At 38.2% G+C, this 23,653-nt stretch overlaps 1 protein-coding gene across 10 annotated transcripts in view; it reads left to right on the plus strand.

Moving 5' to 3' along the window:
• Window positions 1–23,653, plus strand: part of LOC120414335 (uncharacterized protein CG43867) — a 309,678-nt gene that overhangs the window by 177,893 nt on the left and 108,132 nt on the right. The window contains exon 1 of one of the 10 annotated variants that reach the window (XM_039575483.2): window positions 3,139–3,590. The exons of the other annotated variants lie outside the window; for them this stretch is intronic. Coding sequence (XP_039431417.1) covers window positions 3,243–3,590 — 348 coding nt within the window. The 5' untranslated portion in view covers window positions 3,139–3,242. Of the gene's footprint in view, window positions 1–3,138; window positions 3,591–23,653 lie in introns of those variants that run through there. 10 annotated transcript variants of the gene reach the window in all.

Below are 23,653 nucleotides of genomic sequence, written 5' to 3' on the forward strand. Positions count from 1 at the left end.
ATCTGTGGGTTTTTGGGTTGGGATTTTTGCGTTGAATGATTTTTTATAGATGATGGGTTGTGGGGGGTAATGGGAGGGGGAATTAGAGGGTGTAATTTGAGGAAATGAGGGTGTTGTGGGGGGGTATGGTTTTGTTTTTGGGAAGGGTGTGCAGTGATGTTTTTTTTTTTTTTATATCTATAATTTATTTTTATGAGTGGGGTCAAAATATTTTATACGTGGGGATGTTAGTGATTAGTGTGGTTTATGTGTGGGGGGATGTGAAGGGGGTTTGTTAGTGTGAAGTTAGGGGTTGTGAGTGGTGGACTGGTGGGGGTGATAAGGGGGGTAGGGGGGGCGGGGGCGCGGGGGGGGTTGTTTGGAGTTTTTACTGGTTTGGGTGGGGTTAGGGGGGGGGAAGGGGTGGGGGTGGAAATTGTAGGTGGTTGCAGGGAAATTTTGGGCGTTGTGCGGGGTGGGGGGGTGGATTTTGTGGTGTTGGTGTGTTGTTTTGTTGGGGGGCGGGTGGGAGCTTTGCTGGGTGGAGTTTTATTTTTTTTGTGTTGGGTTGGGGGTGTTTGGGTGCCGTATTATATTTTTTTCTTCTTTCTTTTCTTTTTTGTTTTTTTTAAGGTTTTTATTTTGTTTTTTATTTTGTAAGGCGGGATAGTTTGTGGGTTTTTTAATTTGAAGGGTTAATTGCAGGAGTGGGGGGGAAGGTGGGGGGAATGGGTATTTTGGGTTGGGGGTGGGGCATGGTAGGTGGTTGGGTGTTGGATGTGGGGTGGGTAGGGATTATGCGGTGTTAAAGAGTCGGCCAATTAGGGGGTGTCAAAATTTTTATTTTTCCCGTGTTCAGGAGGTCATTTTGAGCAACTTTTGTTCTACGAAAAACTTCACTTCTCTTGTTTTATGTTTTTCTTGTTTTATTTTTAGTATTTTAATTTTCATTTATCTTGTTTAGTTTATGTTTGTTTTGGTAGTATTTGGCCTATTCTAACACCTCCTATCATTACATTTTGCCTATCTAATTTTTTCATGTTTTTACAGTCACTTTTTCAATTTTTTACTTGTTTTTCATATTTCTGCTAAAGAATGGCACCATTATCATTTATATTGAAAACAAATGCGTAGAGGCATAGTCTGGGACACTACAAAAATTACTGCATACTTATTTTTACTTAAAATATAGCAAATGTTAGTAAAAAACACAGCCAAAGTTGACCCCTAAAAAAATGATATGTTCGAAAACATTGGCAAAGTCACATAAAACAAGTAAAACTTCCAACCCTAAAATTTTCTAAAATTTTAAGAGTTCTTCTTTCCAATGCATTTTAAAGATCAAAAATTGGTTGAAAAATTGTTTTTTGGCGATTTTTCAGATCGAAGCCCGTCTAAAGGCGGGGTTAGGTTGTAGAGGGTTAATTTATTTTTGGTATTTTTAATTCGTAAATTCTAGAACCGCACGAGAAGTTATTTTGTTCACAACTGGCTCTAAGCTCATATTCCTAACCTATCTGAAATTTTATCTGAAACAAATTGTCCTCCAGAATCATAAACAATTTCTTATTCTCAACAAAAGTATATATGAGATAATAAAATAAACAATTACTATAAAAAGTTGAAATAATGTTGGATGGTGCAACCTTTTCGAGCTTTTCTCATGTTCTATAATTTTCAAGCTTCAATAATTGAAGTAGTAATCCACTGTTTTGAATCATGTTTACTGCTTTAGATTTTTGTGGTAAATTTTACGGTTTTGCTAATTTTGTAAGCAACAGCCAGTGATTAAAAACAAGATTCACTTGAGTTAAAAAACAAGTCTCTCAAGGCAAGTTTTCACACGCTTGGCATTTTAGTTGTTATTAAAATACTATTGCTCAGATGTTTCTGTTTAAATCATCAAAAACAGCCATTCATTTTTTGCTTTTGACAAATTTTATAAGTTGCCTCAAAAACTGAACTGAAATTACCAAACTGATTTTTATCCACCAACATCAACCACATCGTTCGTACACGTAAATTTTCCACCAAAATTTCCTCCATGTTCACGATAAGCTCCTTCTTCAGCGACATCCAACCACCAAATGAAATCCCGCTCAGAAGCAATATTTCCCAGTACCCATTTCCTTCGGCGGCAAAATTTTCCTTTTTTCAACAACAACAAAAGAAAAACTTCCCTCGCACATTCCGTCACACAGCCAGCCCGCAGGATAACGAGAGAACGATGTTATCCTAAAAATGCTCAGAGAGAGAACAAATTCTCACTCTCTCTCACAAATCGCGCACAATTCAAGAGAGCGAATCGCTTTGTTTATGTTTGCTCGCACGGCATTTTCCACCCTTCCCGGGGAAAAGTCCTGTCGCGAGTTGTGAGAGAGGGAGCGCGAGAGAAAGAGCGTCCTTTTTATCCAGGCTCTTGGGTGTCGTTGTTGTTGTTGTTGGGGGTGGTGGCGGCATTCAAGGAGGCGAGGGTGATTTTCCGTTAGAAGAGCTCTTGCTATCAGCATTGGAGAACCAGTTATGGGCTAACCGTCGACTGTGCCGGATGAGTTTTGCTGGTCGTCGCCGTCGTCGCACCCCCGGATTCGTGCCGTGGGGAACCCACTAGCAGTGAGTTTGGAAGGAAGGACCTTAAAGGATTTTCCCCCCGAGGAGGGAACGCACACCGGAAAGTTACCGTTCCGATTTTTTTCGGTTTTGAAAAGGAAGAGAAAAAGGAAAATTGAAAATACCGAAAAGCTCTGAGGAAGAAGACAGTGTCATTTTTTCTGCTCAACGCCTGCTTTTTTCGGTTTGCTTTTTTGGCTTTTTGAACACGGAGACAGATTGCATCACATCGCCGTCGCCGCACAAAAGAGAAAAGTGAAAAGTGTTGTTATTTTTTGTTCCTGCTTTGGCTTCTCATTGGCAACATTCCGTTTCCGCTGCGCTTTGCTTCGTGGGTTCGGTTTGGAAAATTTTGCTGGAGCTTTTTGTGACCCCAGTTGGGAAGAGAAGAAGAAAAAGTGGTGGTGCGTTTGAGAAATTAAATTTCAATTGAGTCGTCCCAAAGTGCAAAGTGTGATCCAAACAAAAGTTGCAAACATAAATCGAGCGAAAAAAGGCTCAAACCAATTGCCGAAGAAAACAAAAAAAATCAGTACACAACAATAAGTTCGTGTGGGGCTTAATGTCTAGCTTAACCGTTGCCGCCAATTGCTTCGCTTGGAGAGTTTTAGTTTTGCTGCCGCTTCGCCAATACTTGCCGCCGCCACTATAAAATGGACCTGTCGACGATACTGCTGTTGCTGGAGACGCCCCCACCGAAAGGAGGTCACTCGCTGCTGGTGGATCACCTGAACAATTCCGCCCGCAGCACGCCGGTCGCTGGTCGCCGGAAGTTGTACCTCCAGCACCAGCACCACCCCAACAACCAAAACCAGAACCACCCCTTCCACCTGCCCCCGGCCAGTCCCCAGCATCACGCCGCGACGCTGCAGCTCGAGAAGAAGTCTCAGCAGCAGCAGCAACTGCTCAAGTCCAAGCGGTACTACTGCTCGAACCCGATGCTGAACAACAACCAGTACTGCAATCTCGACATGGAGTCTCTGGAGGATATGTTGAAAAAGGTTAGTCCTTGGGTGGCCGACAGGAAGAGGAGGAGAGGGATGACCCAGTTGTAGTGACTGGTGGCATCGCGGCGGGAGTCTCAAGGGCTTGTGTTGTGACACGACCTTGGGATTTGTAATCGACTCGAAGATATGGTGATCGTCAAGGGATGCTGTCGAGGTTGTGATGGATTTAATTGTGGAAAATTTAAATGTTCTAGAAAGGTGTTTGGTCGTCAATAAGTGGTGATTTGAAAGTTGTTGTTGAAACATTACCATACATCACCTAATTATAAGTGTTTTAAGTGTTAACACAAGCTATAAACGAAACAAGTGTTTTCATATTTTCAATGTATGGGAAGCATACGCTTAAAGTTTTTCAAAATCATGTGCAATTTGTGTGTGTGTATTTTGATTATTTTTTTCAAAACACCAAATTGTCTTTTTTTTTAAAGAAAAGTGGTATGGAGAGCTCTCTTCAAGAAATTTGGAAAAATAAATAAAAACGCACCAATGCAAAATGATTCCAGCAAGTGCTTCTATAGTATTTAAGAATGTAAAGAGAAAATGTTGGTCAATCTTTTTCAACTAAGGCACGGTGCAAGTACCAAAATTCACCTTCAAATTTCAACCTGTTTTTTTATAAGTGAGGAAAACCTTTACAAAATACTTAACACAAGATTACAGCCATTGTTGTTGTAATCAAATATTGTTTGATACGAACTTTAGTGTCTAAGTGGAATTCTACACAGCAAAAAAAATCATGGTAATATTAAATCTTTTATGTCAAAAAATGGTCATTTCACCTCTGAAAATGTGTAGTTATACCACTTTGTTTACCACACAATTTTTTAACTGTATAGCTCATCAACGTCTGTCACATCCTCATCCTTGCTTTTTTGGACTTTACTTTAAATTTGAATAATGTTTTAACAATTAAAAAAATTGTTTTTTGAGTTTGATCGGCTACTCAGTCTGGGCAAAGTGAAACGCTGTTTATGCTGAGACTTTTCTGCGCTGATTGGCGCCTTCTTCACGAGGAACTATTAATTAATAATTTATTGTTAGAAACACATAGTCGAGGACTTATTACAAAACCATACATAGCTTAACGTTTCTTGTTAGCTGACTTTTCTACGAAGAACGTCATAAAATCCACCAAAAGCTAGTGGTACACTGACTAAAATTAACAAATAATGTGCGATGAGGACATTTAGGAACACTGAATTTAACATTTATTTATCTCACACTGTCGCTATGGTCACAAATTTTGTGGTGGCACTTTTTCAACCTTCTAAAATAAATCTTTTTTACTGGAATTAAATTTTTCACATTTTTTTATGTTGTAGCTAATTAAAGAATTAATCAAACTTCAAAATATAAAAAATGGAAAAAAATCCAAACAGTTCTGTTTGTTTGAGAAGAAAAGCTTTTATTATTTTTCGTGAAAATCTGATCTTCGGATTGAATTTGAATAGTACGTACCGTTAAAATCAGATTCCTCAAATGTTATTCAAGATATACGTCTGCCTGTGTGGATCAATCGGACCGCGCACTGGACTCACAATCCAGAGGTCGCCGGTTCGAATCCCGATCTAAGTGTAAATATAGGTATTCGGTGCCCTCTCCCCGTGCCCATACCTTCACACTTAGGAGACCCGGGAGGCGGAGTCCGGTCGCAAAAAGAACGATACACGCCTGTGGATCCGTTGACGAAACCGCAAGGTTTAAGAGGGCCACATTATAAGGTGTTACGTCGATTCCGTTTTTTCCGTATTCAAGATATACTGTTCAAAAATTTCAGTACCAACTCCAACATTCTCAAATTCTGTCACTGCCTTTATCCAAGATTGCAAAAGTAAAGTAAATCTTTCCCAGTTCCTGAGGGGAACACCCTTGAAGAGTATCGGGGCCGGCATTTACAAAGCGGATTCAGTGGCAATTTCGTTTTCAACTTAATGTTAACATGTTAAGGTTAATATTAACATTCCATAGGTCGCCTCCCTAAGGTGTCGTGATAAGGTCCAGTTTGTGACGATACACTACCTTCCCTTTACTAAGCAATCGATTCCAGAAGGGAAAAGATCACCAGTTGTGTTGGTCCGAGCCGGGATTTGAACCTCGATCTACCGCTTACGAGGCGGAAGCGTTACCACTGGGCTACGTGGCTCGGTCCAAGATTCCAAGAATGTAAAAATATTCAAAATTGCGACTTTATTTTTTAACGTGATTGAGCCAATGCGGATTTCCGAACATAGAGCCCACTGTTTGTTTACAAATCCATGTTGTGTTGCTTTTGAGTAATTCTTAAGAATTTCGTATATTTTGAGATTTTTTTTAATTATTTTTTTGAAGGCTTATTAGGGGACACTGCGAAAAGCTAACTTTTCACAAAATTGAAACTTTAGAAATTTAATCTACGAAGTAAAAAAACACTTTAGGAAATTTTCTCAGGATTTCAAACATATTTTTTGAAGGAAATTTTCTTCTTATGGACATTTTTAGAAAATGACAATAACTTTTAAACAAAACACTTCATTAAAAACATATTTTTGACAGATTTTTATTTTGTCTTTGGGGTTCAATATATTCCAAAAATCATAAGGGACCATCCATAAACCTCATACGTGAACAGTTTAGAAGAGGGAGGGGGGTTAAATGATTGTCCATGCTACATACAAAAATGTTTTATTTTGTACGGACAGTTGGGTAGAGATTATAAAAAGTGTCCTCGTGGTTCATAGATGGTCCATAATTGTTTTCAAAAATTCAAGTTTACCTTAATTCCAGCGAAAAAAATGAAATTTTTAGTCTCCCAAAATACATAAAAAACTATTTTGAAAAAAAGTTTTTTGGGACATTGAATTGAGCTTAAAATTTTCCGTGTACCTATTTTATCTGTAAAATGCCTAACCATAACGTACAAGTTTGCTGAAGACACCATATAGTTCAGAATTAATGTACATCGAAAATTCACTTAAATTGAAAATAAATTTGTTAAAACAAACTTGAACGTGTTAAAAATGTTTATAAACTCAGTGGAATGCATTTTAAATGGTTCTCAGTTGATTGCATAGAATGATTTTCTCCCAAGTTTGTATGAAAAATTGGGGCGGTTCGTCACTCTCGCATACAACTTAGGAATTACACGAATTGCTATGGAATATGGAAATGCTAAGAAATTGTATTGGTCGGTGTTACCATCATAATTTCTTAGATTATCTTTTTTTTTCAAAATGCATATTTTTTCCAAAAAATGCTTCCATATTTGAAAATAATGGAAATTGTAATTGAAATCGAAAAAACTTTAAAAAACATATTTTTTTGAGTATTTTACGTTAAGTTTATCGTTTTTTTTAAATAACTAATTTCTTGCAATTCTCTGTAATCAAGCCAACTCAAGCATTAAATTATTGGAAAATACTAGTAGAGCTAAATTGCCGTAAAAGCAGATTTCTAAAGTTTTTGTCTATAAAGGTCCTATTAACAAATTTTTCAATTTTTGCTTTTTGGGTAATTTTTAAACCGCCTTGAGTCAGGGGTATTAAAAAAACCCAAAAAGCAAAAAAATGATAATTTTGTTTTTAGGTCCCTTAATTTTTTTTTAGATTTGCTTGTGATATATTTTTTATTCTACCAAATTTATTCTAGCTTTCAAATTTATTACATTAACAAACATATTGTTTTAAAATTTGTATTGCAATTATCAATAAACTGTTAAAATTGATTTAAATTTTTTCACTTGCTTTTCAATCAAATACAATATCTAGAATCAGAAAGCGGCTCTACGACCAGTCTTCTAACATGCAATTTCAAATCACTGGAAAAAAACTTTATTTGTCAGACGCATGCATGTCCGTCCTTTCATTCCTGCCCTGCCCTGGGCAATCCGGAAATGTCACGCCGCCGTGGACTGTGGCCGCACACGGCACTCGGGTTTTGTTTTTACAGTTTTTGACGGCAGTGGGTACAATAAAAAAATCATTTTTATTGCAAACAAGCTTCCGCGACTTCCCTACACTTCTCCCTCCCTCTTTGGATGCGAGTGAGATGCACAGTGTGGACGACACAAAATAACAACAACAAAAAATGAAAAACAAGGCTCCAGAATTTCGTAAGAGGGAAGCTGTATGTGTGCAAAAGTGAGAGAGAAAACAATTTATCACAACGTTGCACTGCATTTTTATGCGACCCAAGAAAAGCGGTTCAGCGGGCTGGAAAAGTGGTTGTCGAGGCTTCACCATGGCCCGTGTTTATTATGTTGGTGTTGTGAAGTTTTTTTTTTTGCTACTTTTTTGAGTGGAATTTTTCCTGCGAACCTGGGCATGAATGTGTGGCTGACTATGCAAATATGGCAGGGTGTTTGTTTTAATTTTCATATAAACAACGAAAAGTAACAGCAAGAGAATACCTGGGATATGTATTTTTTGTTTTGTTTATTATGTTTCTATTGTTTTCAATTTACAAATAAATTTGAAATTATATTATTCATGCATCGATGTGAACTGATTGCTCAACTTTTCAATGAAAAAGAAAAACGTTTTGTGGTAAATTTGCCAACAAATACTATTGTTTCGAACTTTTCCATTCACCGAAAGTAATAAACAATACTGACTGTACCCGCATTGATGTTGATGATGATGGGAGTAATGGTGATATGGCGCACTGGAGAGCTCTTTTTCGTTATGGTCAATTTCGAAGTAATGAAATATGAATATTTCCATCAAACAAAGGGAAAGGACAACAACGCCTATGATCCCACTTTGGGCGAGTGGGTGGTGGGGGCGGTTGTTTTCAGGAAGGAAATGAGATTATTGTTGACGTTGTAAAAAGAGAGACAGGCGGAAAAGCATCACTCCGGAAACGAACCCGGGGACTCGGGTTCCGTGTAATCCGTTATGCAAATGCTGTCGACCTGATTTTTATGGATGGAATTCTCCCAGGTGCCGTTCCCGGTGACAGTTCAAGTGTCCCATTTCGGTGACCGGATGGATCTGTGCTTGGCGTGCAAAGTTTTGTATATTACAGTTTGTTTTGAAGTTTTTTTATTGCTTTAATTCAAATGAAATTTAGATATTTTGGGCAAAGTTGTAGGTTATGATTAGGACTATTTGGAAAAATAGATACAGGAAGAAATACCATTTTTTTTAATTAAAAAATCCTAACAAAACAAACGATTTGGCGAACTTTACCCATTTAATTTTTTATATGTTTGAATGAACAAAAAGTAAACGAAACTAAAACGAAACTATTGCCACTACGCCCCCCGGGGCATGGCCTTCCTCTAACGTGGGATTTCTGCTCCAGCGCCTCTGACGAGACAGGAGAAACCGGGACCGACGTTTTACTTCACCATCTGATAGAAGCTCAGTGGATAAGGCGGGAATCGAACCCGCGTCTCATAGCATCATCGGGATCGGCAGCCGAAGCCGCTACCCCTGCGCCACGAGACCCACAAAAAGTACCAACTTTTAAAATATAGGTCCTGATGGACGTTTTTGTTGTTCGCCAAGTTACTATTTTTAGAAAAAATAGTAGTTTTTGAAGAATATCAAAAATTACCCGAAAAAGGTTAAATTGAATTTTGGAATTTTGTGATTTAAAAAAAACGTTTTTTTTTAGTTTAAGCCATTTTTAGAGCCACATTTTAATAAAAAGCCCTTTTTTAAAAAAAAATCGAATATTGTTCAACCTCGCTAATCTCTAAAAAAAATATTTAAAAAATATATTCTCTACAATTTTTTTTTATAATGCTTGTTTAAAAATCTAAAAATCTTGCAATTTGAGAAGCATGCATTGAGCTATTGATAAATTTTGCAAATAAGAGACACAGTTTCGAACAAAACAACAACCTTAAAAAGTAAATTAGGTAACATGAATAGCACAGATTGAACAGAACCTAAAAATCTTCCAAAAGTTCAAATTCACACGCACACACACAGAGATTACCTCCGGAAACGACAGCAAAAGTATCATATCGTGGCAGAGTGCCGTTATTGCAATCGATTCCAGCTCCAAAATGAACTAGTATCGTACTACTTTCGGGAATAAAAATGAGGCAAACTTTTCTTTTCCCGTCTTCCGTCGATTCGTGTTTCGCCCATTTTTCCGAATCGCTCGATGAAACCCTCCGATTTTTTTGGCTTAGAAAAAAAATCAACGGTTCTAGCTTGTGGATAAACTTGCGACGGAAAACTTTTTTTTTCCTCCCGCAATCTTTTCGGTCGCACTTGTGCCGTCTATTTTCACGCTTTTCTTCATTTCGTGGATTTTCTTTGATTTCTACGCGATTTTTTTTATTTTTCCAGCAGAGGAACTGAAAGCTAGGTTGTGTACAGACACATTTACTCGCTCTAAGTTGGAGTTCGAGTTGATTTTGGTTGTTTCGCTTCTGGTTGCCAGGATGAGAACACTGAAAAATAAATTTAGGTCCGTTTGGAAGGCTTAGGTGAGGTACACGGTGGGTTTAAAAATAGATTTAGTCACAATAATGTTTTTTTGTTCATTTTATTCCGGACTTAAGGTTAATTATTTTAATAAAAAATTAAAAGCATTTTTTTGTATAAGAATAAACCCACCGTGCCCCCTCAATATCCGGCAGCTTTTCCGAACCATATCCCCGTTTTTTTTTTTCCTGATCCGCTTTCCAACTGTTTGGCGGTGGTTTCATATAAAAATTCTCTGCTCGCCTCCTGTCTGTGTTATTTTGCCGGTGTTTCGCCTTTGAAGAGGATTATTTCATCAAAAAGTTTAAATCACTTGCTCGTTACGTCGGGGCAGCACCAGCAGCGGATGTGCCACCATTTCTTGCTGTCGTTGTTGTATCAAGTTGATGTAACAGATGAGCTACTCTACGCGCCCCCTTAGCTGCTGAAGATGCTGGAAAGACTCACTTCCGGTGGCGATAGGCTGTGAAATTGATTGCTTACGTGGTTTTTGGGCTACTTTTGACAATGGAGGTAAAGTGGGTGAACTGACTCAAATGAATGGACTGAGATTTAATATTGGGAAAGTTTGTCTTTTGAAGTAGTTGAATATTTAATATTTTCCAACCAAATGTATAGCCCACTCACAGCATATGCAGATCATGCACAAGGTCAATCCCATGCAGTATAGTACCCAAACCAGGGACAAATCCTGAACGCGAACGGATGAAGCTTCCAATTTGTGGCGTTTTGCGACTGTCGGATCATGATACTTGAATTCCTCTACGTAATGATAAATACCTGCTTCGTGGAAAGCTCTGGCATACCACTTGACCGTACTATAAAGTGGTGAGTCTATTTTCAATGCAGCAAAAACTGGTAGTTGACGAGTTATAACTTTTGAAACGCGAAAGTATTCGTTGACAATATTTTCTTTAAAATACATTTCGCACTCGTTTTCCGGTATTTCGACACAGCACTTTTGTTCAAACATTGATTTGACTTGGTCATTCAAACTCATTTCATCCATAGCAACAGCGTCACATTCGCCGTAGTGGAGAAAGCCAGCTTCACGAAGTTCTAAATTTCCAGCATCATGACTCCATGTGCATGATTCGTTGACCAGCCGGAGTGAATCCAATTCTGGGTGAAAACGTGTACTAAGCAGAAATGAAATCACCAACGATTGATACGCTGAAACCAGGACTATGCTCATCAGCATGTAAATCCCTAAGGTGAAGCGTTCAATGCTGGCCTGCGGGCGTCTTTGAAAAAGGTTATAAAAACGCCATCGAAGCATTTGCTCACTATTGTACACAAAGTATATCACGTTGTAAATATTTGAATCAGTTAACACTTCAAACAGACTAGAAAACAATTCACTATTTGTTATTGCGATTGTGTGGATTTTTGATTTGGATTGCCTGATTTCTCTGCTTTGAGGCAAATGGTCCAAAAGTAACACGGCACATGCGTCCAACTGCTCCGATATTTCACAATATTGCTGAGTATCCGTAAATACTCGTACTCCCACTGGAGCACTTTTCAGTATCTCCGTCAAAGTTTGCTCCAGAAATGCATCGTTTTGAATGGAGGTAAATACTTCCAGAGTGTGACAAGTTGGATTCAGCAAATTTCTGATATTTGCTGATGTAGGTGTATTTTCTTGTGCTTCTGAAATTTTTAGTATTATCAGTTTGAAAATTATTTCTAAATTAGTTACAACTGTTTAAAGCTTCAGCAAATTTGTTACAATACGAAACCACGTTGTTTCAATCTGACGAGTTGCTGAACTCTGAAGACAGAACCTGGATATCTATTGATGATAACTATTCATAACATCATTCATAAGTGCACTCTTATTATTGAAAAATATTATTGAAAGCACTCAAATAGTAATCCAACGTAAGCAAATCCACTCAAAACCAAAACAATTTTGTATGTACCCTGAAAAAATGATGGTATTATTAAATTTAGAAAGAGATTTTGTATAAAAAAAAAGTGTAATTTGAGATTAGGATCTGAACAGTTCTCTACGGAATCGGTCATTTTTCTTTATTTTTAATTTTTGTATTTTTTAATCCGGCTGAAACTTTTTTGATGCCTTTGGTATGCCCAAAGAAGCCATTTTGCATCATTAGTTTGTCCATATAATTTTCCATACAAATTTGGCAGCTGTCCATACAAAAATGATGTGTGAAAATTCAAAAATCTGTATCTTTTGAAGGCATTTTTTGATCGATTTGGTGTTTTCGGCAAAGTTGTAGGTATGGATATGGAATACACTGAAAAAAAAATGATACACGGTAAAAAAAATGTTTGGTGATTTTTAATTTCACTTTTTGTCGCTAAAACTTGATTTGCAAAAAAACACTTTTTTTTATATGTTTTAGAGGACATCAAATGCCAACTTTTCAGAAATTTCCAGAATGGGTAAAAAATCTTTGACCGAGTTATGATTTTTTGAATCAATACAACTTTTTTCAAAAAATTAAAATATTGGTCGCAAAAACATTTCAAAAAGACCAAACATTCAATATTACGCCGTTTTGATATGCTAGTCTTGATTTTTAAAATTTTTTTTTTTGGTCTTGATTTAAAATTTTTGAAAATATTTTTTTCGAAAAGATCGGAAAATTTCACGAATGTTTCATATTTTGACATTGTAAATCGGACATTAGTTGCTGAGATATCGACATTAGAAAATGGTGGGTTGTTTGGGTGAGACTTAGAAAACATAAATTTTCTTGTTTTTAAACCTTTGCATGGCAATATCTCAGCAACTAAGGGTCGTATCAATAAAGTCCGAAAAAGCAAAATATAGAGAATTTTCTCAGCTTTTCAAAATTATTTTTTTCAAAAGTGCGCAAACATGAGCACTATTTAAAAAAAATCAATAACTGCGACTATTTTGAAAAAAGTTATATAAAATGGCTATAACTTGAAAACGGTGCACTTTATCAAAATTTCACTAAAGTACTTTTTGATTGCAAATTCAATTTTACATCAAAAAATTAAATTGAAAAATTTTTGCGACCGGGTTTTCGATTTTTTGAAAAAAATTATATTGATTCAAAAAATCATAACTCGGTCAAAGATTTTTTGCCCATCCTGGAAATTTCTGAAAAGTTGGCATTTGATGTCCTCTAAAACATATCAAAAAATAAAAAAAATAAAAATAGTGTAAATCACCAAGTTTTTTTAACCGTGTATCATTTTTTTCAGTGTAGTCCATATCCATACCTACAACTTTGCCGAAGACACCAAATCGATCAAAAAATTCCTTCAAAAGATACAGATTTTTGAATTTTCGTACATCATTTTTGTATGGACAGCTGCCAAATTTGTATGGAAAATTATATAGACAAACTAATGATGCAAAATGGCTTCTTTGGGCATACCGAAGGCACCAAAAAAGTTTCAGCTGGATTAATAAAATACAGAAAAAAATTCACTATAATTTGTGCAATTTTGCCTAAAATAATGTGTAAAAAAGTGAAATTCATCAAAAACTGAGAAAAAATTTACTGTTTCCTAGTTGGAGGTTTAAAATTACACTCTTTTTGACACAAAATCTTTGAAAAAAAAATTCAGAGTATGTCTACTTTGGAAGGGAGTTCCTATGATTTCATGGAACCGTTTTGTTCCCTAGAATGTCATCTGTCCGGCGAACTATGAAAATGTTTGATTTACCTGGAAAAACTCGCTATAATTTCTAATTCCTGGAAAGATTTCTTGATTACTTTTTCCACTGTTGGTTTTGTTGATTCCTTTATACATTTTGACATTGAACAACAAATAAGGAAGCTTTGTTTTGAATAGGATTTAGGAAAGGACAATTTGGTAAATTCAAGAATTTTAAATTCGGCCTTTTGTTGCATCTTTCATGAACAATGAAAAAAAAAATGTTTTGGAATTCTATTTCAAAAATATTTGCTTTTCATGGCTTTCTTTAGTGAAAAAATGACCAACACCGCAAAAAATCCGATGGTAAAATCGCATGCACATCACCTTTGTGAAAAAAGACACTTAATATTAGACGCTGCATGTAAATACAATTTTTGCAAAAAAAAAAAAATATTGTAACCGACGGAACTCGAACCCAACACTAACAGTAAGGACTACCCGGCTATAATACCGATGAAGAATGGAAAGCATAAACGCACATATGAGCTTGACATTTCAGTCATGTAATTTCTCATACTGATACACTACATTCTACATACTTCAGTGTGTGATATTACATAATATTTCACAAAATTTCACAAAATTTACTACTTTTTTTGTTGTGTGCTGAAAATTTCATTAAGGTACTAATTTGAGTTCTGAAATGTTCATTTTTTATATAATCTGCTATTTAAGACTTGTCGACAACATCTTTTTGAAGTAAAATTTATAACATTTTTCAAACTCAACGAGGTATTTCAAGATTTTTGATTCTGAGTTATTACAACTAATTTTCAAATGCTCTCAAAAACCCAACTCTTTGTGTGCTATTCATCCTCATTCATTTATCATTTTTTCACCCACCCAGATCCTAAATTTCCCTATCAAGTGTAAAACATCACCCAGCCTAAAAAGCAAAAAACAGCCCGAGATTAATTAACTTTAGTACCAAATCATCCCGGGCGCAGATCCTGTCCCTTCCAGCAGTAGCAACAGCAGTCAGAAAAAGCTTTCTCACGATGATCCGCGGGGCTTATTCGGTCGTGCAAACAAAAAACAAAATCTGGCACAAATTGAAAAATTATCTCCTCGACTGCCGATAGCGCGACCCCAGCTTTTTTTCTGCTGGTGTTCGCCCCCCAGAATCAGGCTCGCGCGTGGATCATCCAACAATTGTGAAGAGGGAAAAAATAATCTTTCCTTTACGAGCCGGGTGGAAAATTTGGCGCGCCCCATCCGCCCTCGCTTCACATGCTGGTTCAATCAACTTTTCTTCGAGAGAGCGGAAAGGAAAAAAAGCACATCGAAGAAAATGGAGGCGCTCGCGCGCGCGGCTATATTCATGAGATTCAATCAATCATAAAAGCGAGAGCCCATTAATATGGCAGGAGAACGAGGCACAATTGAATAGATTTATTCTGGAGAAGAAAACGCCGTGAATGGAGGCGTTGAATGGAGAAAACGCGCAGAAATCCCACTCGAACTCGGGAGAAGGACTCTTGAGAGATGAGGATAATGATGAATTTTGAAATTTGAAAATCTGCTGCCATCTTGGTTGTTTGGTGATGGACGACAACAGTTCCCGGAAAAGAATGGGATTTCACGGTGTTTGTTCAGCTGACAAACGGGGCTCTGATTCGGTCAATTCGGTCGGATTTTGAGGAGTTTTCCCTTTTCGGTAGTCCACCTGATTATTTCCCAAGTAACATTTTTTTCCAGGAGTTCTACAAGAGCTCTTCAAGATAGCTACAGCATAGCAGTTTGGACCGCGGTAGGATAAAACTCTCTTCAAGTACTCTTCCAGACTCCTGAAGAAGTTTTGAAGAGTATTTTATCCTACCGCGGTCCAAACTGCTATGCTGTAGCTATCTTGAAGAGCTCTTGTAGAACTCCTGGAAAAAAATGTTACTTGGGTTTTCACCCAAGACATCTCGTAATGAAGTCTCATTTTCGACGGAATACCTCATTCTTGTGAAATAAAATATCTCTGTTGCAAAAGGACTGCCAAACATGCACGGCAAGGTGCTCAAGTTCTTCCAAATGAAAGCGAACCTGGGGAGAGAGCATTCTTCTGTGAAATAGAACCTCAACCGAGGACGACGACAGAGCTGCTTACAGAAAAGTTCGAATGTAGGTATTACATCCATCTGGGGCGGGCTTGCCGAATAAAGTTCCAAGGATCGATTCGCTCCAGCGAGCATCGAATTGCAGAAGAATAGAGTCGTCGTTCGATTCGTCCTTCATCGTTTGTCGGAGTCTCCATCGTCATCGCCATTGTGCCCATCGTCGTCTATTGTGATTTTGATGAATGACATTTTCCCAGACAAACAGACGAGCACGACGACATCCATCGAATCGACACAACACTATCAGCAACTGGTTGGGGTTTCTCGGTTGGTTACAGTTTGCGCTGCTATACTTCTTGCGGTGTCACCACCCATCCATCCATCCTTTCAACGATGAAGACGACGACCGGGACGACGTCTGTTCGATATATTTATGCATGCTAATGTGCGAATGTGAGTCTCCCTTACTCGCTTCGCCACACAGAAATCGATTTCTGAGCGGTGGTGAAGACCACCAGGATCAGCAACTCATTCCACGACGATGACTTTAAATTTGCGCTTCGCTTGAGTGGTGTTTGGGGTTGAAAATTGAAAATTCAGTGTAAATTCCCATCGCCGAATGATTCTCCCTTCTTGCATCACGTGGTTACATCTAAATGATGGCCATTATTTAGATTGAAATGCTATCAGGTGTTGCATTTCATTAGGAATATGTTGATTTAGCAAACTTCAAGTTACACTTTAGTCTACAGTTGAGCGTTCAACAATGAACACTGTCCTACTGCTAGTAATCATTTCAACCTCCAAAGGTTTAGCCTTGACCTCGGATGAGCTTCACTCAATAGCAAATCATGTAATATACTTGAAAACCCTTGTGTGTTCCGAGCAGAAAACTTTATACATTTCACTCAAATCCTCCGACGGTGAAGATATGGTTACAATTGCTTCAACGCTGCTCAGAATAACCCCATTCCCATCTGTTGTCATCACCGTTGCCCAAACTGTTCAGCGAATTTCACGCTCGCGTTCGGTGTGCATAGTAGTGCTGAGCGATCCCTGGCCGTACCTGGGCTTTGAAATTCGGGACCGAACGCTGACCAGAACGATCGTGGTCACCAACCTGGCCAACATGCGAACCGTGGCGAATGCCTTCAGCGGTCGCCAGCAAATCCCTCGTGTGATTTATCTGGTCTACGACGATCCGCAAACACCGTACCGGTACTATCAACCGTATAACAGAACTTTTCACTACCTTCAAAGGCTCGATACCAATCCATTTGACGCTGCAGAGCGAGATCTGCACGGACTGCTGATCGCAGCAAACCTTTCAGAAAGTAAGGATCATTACTTTCTTGAAACGGTACTCGATCGCGTCAACGCCACCTTCACCACGGACTCGGACTACACGCACCTGATGGTTCCTGACTTGATTGAAGAGTTTCTGGAAGGCTTCAACGATCACATCAACTACGTGGACATGCAAAGATCCAACTACTACGTTCTACTGGTTCCCAAAAGTAAGCGGAAGCCGTTGTTCAGCGTGCTGTACGATCCGTTTGATTGGTTCACTTGGGTCAGCTTTGGCGGCATTGTGGTGCTACTTGGAGCCATTCTGGTGCTTCTGTCGACTAATGTCTCTCTTGCAAACTATAGCAAACAAGTAAAAAACCTTCTCAGTAATGCTCTGGAAGGATCTCCCGTTCACAGTGAACGTGCCTTAGCCCAACTACTCATAGGTTGCTTCATGATCGGAAGTTTGATCCTCGTTTCCTGCTACCAATCGTTGGTGATTTCATTCCTATTGAGTATTCGATACTACCCAGAACTGGATACGGATGAGCTTATCTACGAATCTTGCTGCTTCGTCGAAGGCATTGAAAAAGTCGCCTATAACGATCTCTTTCGTTACAGAATATGTAACATTACCGATGTTCTGGACATGGATAGCATTCCAGAAGATTCCGACTTTAACGAACTAGCTGCTGCCCATGGCCTCTGCGCATCAATGCCGCACACGGTAGTTATCACTATCGAAATGCCCAGTTGCTATCGAATCTCAAAGCTGACTACGCACATCTTCCCGCAGCTGGCTGTCGTACGATACGAGTCACCTCTGTACGAAAAAATCTGCAAATACAGCCTTCAGTTTGCGGCAGGAGGATTGATCAATCATTACGAAGCAACCCACAAAAATTTCACAACTAAAACTGCGGCAAACACCTTATCCGATTCAACTAACTCGATAAAGACTGAGGATTTGAAGCTGGTCTGGATCACCTACCCCATCGGCATTACCATCAGCTTGATAACTTTCGCTGCAGAATTGCTACCTACCACTTTAGCGAAAATCTTCCCAAAAGAAGCATAAAACTTTAAGGCAAACTAATGTAAATTGCTTTAAACTCGTCGTCGTCGTCGCGAGCAAGCTGCAACAAAATAAACAAAGAAACTAATCTCCCCCACTTGCGCGCTGCACTGCAAACTTTCTGTAATGAGAAATAACGGGTTCGAAAAAAGTTTAAAGCTAAGAGTTGCACAACACACACGGACACAGCACTTGCCGAGTTGCCATTTTCACTTTGCGACTGAAAAAAAAAATCTCGATGAAATTAGCATTTTTTTTTTAAATTTTATGTTTGTATTTTTTGTGAAACTGTGTAAGTATTTTCTGTATGACCAAACAGGCCATTTTGCACCAATTTTTTGAAAAATTCAGATCAGATCAGATTAGATTTTTTTTTAAATATCCGTTGTAATATCACTTTTATCTCACAAAAATTAATTACATAAATTAATAACTTAAGAAAAATATCTTTTGGATATGTTTTGGATGACGAAAAATTACGTTTCTTGGCAGAGTTCGGAAAACCACTCACACTCACAAATCGAGTAGGCTTCCTCACAGAAAACACTCTCGATACTCACCGTGAGTGTGAGGGCTGAGTAAATTTACTCATATTTGAGTAAAATGAGGGCGTGAGTAGGCCGTTTCCAACAGTTTGTTATTTATAGAATCAATGAACATATCAATCCAAAATCAAACGTCTTTATCAATCGGTTGTACATTCGAGGTAGCGTCAATGTCTATAAATCCGAAGGTTCTGTGTTGGTATTAATTAGGCATAAATATATTTTTTTATATTTTTGTTTTCTGTCTGGTATATTTTTTATCATTGCTGCAAAAGAAACCTTGGATTGTCGAAGTCCAGTGGCTGGCGGATGGGCAATTATTTTTATAATTTTAAGATGGGCGACCGGTCGAAATCTGTTGTGGATTGACCTACCGCGGGATAAATCGGAGGCCGCAGACGGGGGCTTTTGCGGGTGGATGTTGGCAGCCATACCAAAAGAAGATGGCCGTGTTGTTGTGGGTAATGGTCACTCCCTTCGACAGCTGTGCAACTGTGGCCATTCCCGGTCGCTGTCAGTTCTACCAATATGTCTTGCCTAAGAACCAGGACACGCCAGTGGAGCCTCAGCGGCCGCCGGTGGCCCTAGCCTAAAGCTGTCCAAAGCACTGGATCGGCTTTTTTTAAATTTTCAGTGAACCTCCAAGCCAAAGCCACCGGCGGCTACTGCAACTTCTTCGGGATGTCCCGATTCTCGACGACCAGGAATGGCCACTTACCTCAGCAACACGTCCATCCACTGCTGGTAAAGCTGTTAAAATCCACCCGCAGAGGCATCCTCCGTCTAAACAACCTCCAACCTATCCGTCGGTTTGACAAAACTAGCTGAAAAAAAAAACAGATAAAAATCAGGATTTGAACCGAAACGAAAAAAAAAACTTCTATTTGAAAGCACTGCACCTCTACCATCAGGACTACTTTTCCGCTGTTGAGTGAGCATGAAATTTACCAATGTAGAGTTGACAACTCGAAATTTGTTTTCTTAAATAGCCCTCATGAGCGCTCAAAGCCCTCTTTGTGAGTAAATGAGGAAGGCCCTCACACTCACCGAGAGTGTTGAGTAATTTACTCGCAGGTAACTTAGTTTTTCCTCATGGTAGAGTAACTCGTGAGTGAGTTTCCGAACTCTGTTTCTTGGTCAAACATCTGTTAGCAAGTTTATATATTTTTTTTAATCATAATTTTGGGCATCTTTGAATGTCAAATCATGGCCCTGATAAAAAAAATCAGCGGAATCGGTGCAAATTTGTGATTTTCCCCCGAAATTAACTGTTTTGTAGCGTGATTTTCGATCCTTACTTTTTATCCAAAACCATTGTTTAAACCACCTCAGTGATTGATGCCTTCCTATCAAAATAAATTCTAAAATATTGTATTTAATTGCGCCTGAATATATGTAAAATAAATCCTATCAAAAAAGGAAAAGTTATTTTATATTTACGGAACTTTTAATGTTTTGTAAAAATCAACAATTTTTTCATCTACTTAAAGAATTTTGTATTTATCTTTTAAGGCACTTTACCAAACATAATGATTTGGTACTTATGGGAACTAAAACCGAACTGAATGGAACAAATCCGGCGTAAATCCGTTCAACCATTTCCGAGATATTTGAGTGACAATTTTCATTTAAAAAATAACATCGATTTTAACGTTAAACTGGCAGAATTAAAATAAAAAAGTGCCCCGATTTGGCTCAAATTTGGCGTGGGAGTTCCTTGGCCAAAATTATAAGACCAGTATTTTTGTGGTCCAAAGAATGACGATTTTTGAAGCTCTCGGATCCAACAGCTGATACTTTGTCTTAGATTGTTTTACGTAACATATTCTGAAATATTGAATATGAACAGGATTCTGCGATGTCTTTTTGAAAAAAAATTCGTCCGACTCATGCTGAAAATATCTTTCTATAATTCCGTCGTGAAATTACTTACTTCTCCTGTCATTCTTGAACGACGAAATGGCCTACTTTTCTCTACGAATAATAACAGAATGGAAAATTAATACTTTTTATTATCAGTGCTGAAAAGTTCTAGAGTTTTTTTTAAAGAACCTATAAGCTTTTGTCTTTCATATGTTTATAGGACCTTTTCAAAAAATACTCCAGAGTTCTACTTTTCAGCACTGAAATGGGTGCTGAAAAGTTAATTTTTTTCACATCTGTATCGAAAAGTAACGTTTTTCAATATTTTTTAGATTTGAACGGTGAATTCAATTAACACAAGAATGTTTGACTTAAAATTCCATTAAAAAGCGTTTTTCGGAATTGCACAAAATTTTGTAAGCTTGTATTTATCCAACTCTGTAAACCTCGTTGGATAAATGTTTGACTCGTGCTGAAAAAATCTTCTTTTTGCAACTTGTTGCCTAAACTACTTTTTTGCAATTCCGTCGTGAAACTACTTACTTTTCCTGTCATTCTTGAACGATGAAATAGCCTACTTTTCTGTACCAAAAATAACAGAATCGAATAGCAACACTTTTCAAAATAAATGCTGAAAAGTTCTACTTTTCAGCACTGAAATGAGTGCTGAAAAGTTGAACTTTTCAGCACTTGTTTCGAAAAGTAATACTTTTCAACATTTTTTTGATTTAAACGGTTTATTGACAAAATACCTGAAAATTCGACTTAAAATTTCACTCAATGGGTGTTTTTTGAAATTGCAAAAAATGTTGTATGAAACTCGTTGCAAAACTTGATTTTTTCAGCACTCGTCGTTTTTATCCAACTCGGTGAACCTCGTTGGATAAATGTACGACTCGTGCTGAAAAAATCCTCTTTTTGCAACTTGTTGCATAAACTACTATTTTGCAATTCCACTGTGAAACTGTCAACTTTTCCTGTCCTTCTGGAGAAACGAAACGGCCTACTTTTCCCTACCAAAAATAACAGAATGGAAAATTAATACCTTTCAATAACAGTGCTGAAAAGTTCTACTTTTCAGCACTGAAATGGGTGCTGAAAAGTTGAACTTTTCAACACTAGTACCGAAAAGTAACATTTTTCAATATTTTTTTGCTTTGAACGATGAATTTACTAAACACATGAATGTTTGACATAAAATTCCATTAAAGAAGCGTTTTTCGGAATTGCAAAAAATGTTGTAAGCAACTCGTTGCAAAACTTGATTTTTTCAGCACTCGTCGTATTTATCCAACTCGGTAAACCTCGTTGGATAAATGTACAACTCGTGCTGAAAAAATCTTCTTTTTGCAACTTGTTGCATAAACTACTATTTTGCAACTTGTTGCATAATTACTATTTCAAATGATTACTTTGTGCAATTGGTAAAATTCAGCAGTGATGGGATCGATTTAAAAAATTGCTACATTTTTAATAGAGTGGACTTTTGAATTGCATAGAGAAAGTACTTACAAACTTTAATCAAAAAAATATTTAAAAAGAAATAAAAATAAATGTTCCAAGTCCCAGAGAACTGCTCAACTGCTCCTCCCCGAATGAAAGCTTCAACGGGGTCTTTCTCAATATGAAAGCAGCTTCGCGCTGCAGGACAAACAAAATTAAAAGCTCCGAGGACGAGTTTAACAAAAAGCAGACCACCCCACAATGTTTATCGAGTGTACATAAATGGGTTTGTTTTTTTTTTTTATTTCTTTCATGTTGAGTTCTGTAAGCACAATGTTGCTGCCTCCAATATGGCTTGCACTTTTTGATTTTTTAAGTGGATTCACACCCCGCCAAACCGCACACATATTTAATGATTTTGTTCGTTAGTACCTACCAACTACCGTTTTTTCCGACTTGGTCTTGATTTTCAAATGACCGCGTTTCACCTTTTCATGTTTTGACCAGTTCATATCGGGAATGCCGTGCCGTTTTACTTTTTTTTTTCGTTGGAAAATGGTGCACCATATCCGGTGTGTGTACGAAACCGGCCATTAGCCAAGCCAAGGGAACGGAGCAGGTTGGAAAAGCTGTTTTTCTCACACTTGCGTGCACAGAAATGGTGCTTGTACCAGGTGTTTTTTCCTGTTTGGGGTTTGCCTCATTCACACACACTGAATACAATCGGCATTGCGGAGGAACGCACGATGTCGTGTGCCGAGTGAATAGTTTAGAGGAATAAAGGACCATGTAGAAAGCTTTTTGTAGTAGATTAGACGCTTTGGAGCAGACGGTGTAACGAGTTATTGATTTTTTAACTTTGTTGAAGCAAAGTAGCTTTAAACAGATTAAAGAATCCTCGAATCCAACGTGTTCATCAGCAACCGTCCAAGTTGTTCAATCTTAATCACTGCCGTCCCCGGCAAGTCTTCTGCAAATGAGCGGCAGCTTTCGTAATTAATTGATTGAATCGAGCATCTCCGAGTTCTCCGAGTTTCTCGTTTGCCGGCAGAACTCCAGCTGAATCAGAACCCGACCGGACCCGGTTCGGTTGGTAATTTGATTAGAAATCTATTTACTTATCTCCTTTCTCATTAAATCGACGTCGTCCCGTCCCGTCCGGGAAGATCCGGCGGGGGCCATTATCACCGTAATCAGCTCGAATTCCACAGCGGTGTAGTGATTTGGGCGAAAATTGATGAGATTTTCAACAATTAACGCGTGGACTTTGAACACGAGACCGGTGACGACGACTTCGAAGTGTTTGCGTACTCGACAACTCTTTGAATGAGTGACTCTTCATCGAAGGAAGAGAAGCCGGTGTATCGAGTTTCAAAGGAAGCGCGCGCTTGAGGACATTCTTGGGCAAACATCGTTCGCGCCACTGTAAACCCGTACTTGAGAGGGTTTGATGAATCTTACCAACTTGGCGCTCAATCCACTTGGCGACAATTGCTTCCACTTCGGAGTAAGCAGCGGCAGCAAGCACACTTACGAATTCAGCGCATTTCGCCGTAACGAGATTCCAATCACTTTCTGGGCAGCTGAGTCCAGTTCTCACATTTCGACTGTCGGGCACGGTGGTTGATGTTTATCCAAAATGTGGACAAAATTGCTTTAAGTGAAGCAAAAAGAAAATCAATCGTCACAGTTTAAAAAAAAATGTGGTGTT

Source organism: Culex pipiens, chromosome 3 (genome assembly GCF_016801865.2).
Source record: "Culex pipiens pallens isolate TS chromosome 3, TS_CPP_V2, whole genome shotgun sequence".
Classification (NCBI taxonomy): Eukaryota; Metazoa; Arthropoda; class Insecta; order Diptera; family Culicidae; genus Culex; species Culex pipiens.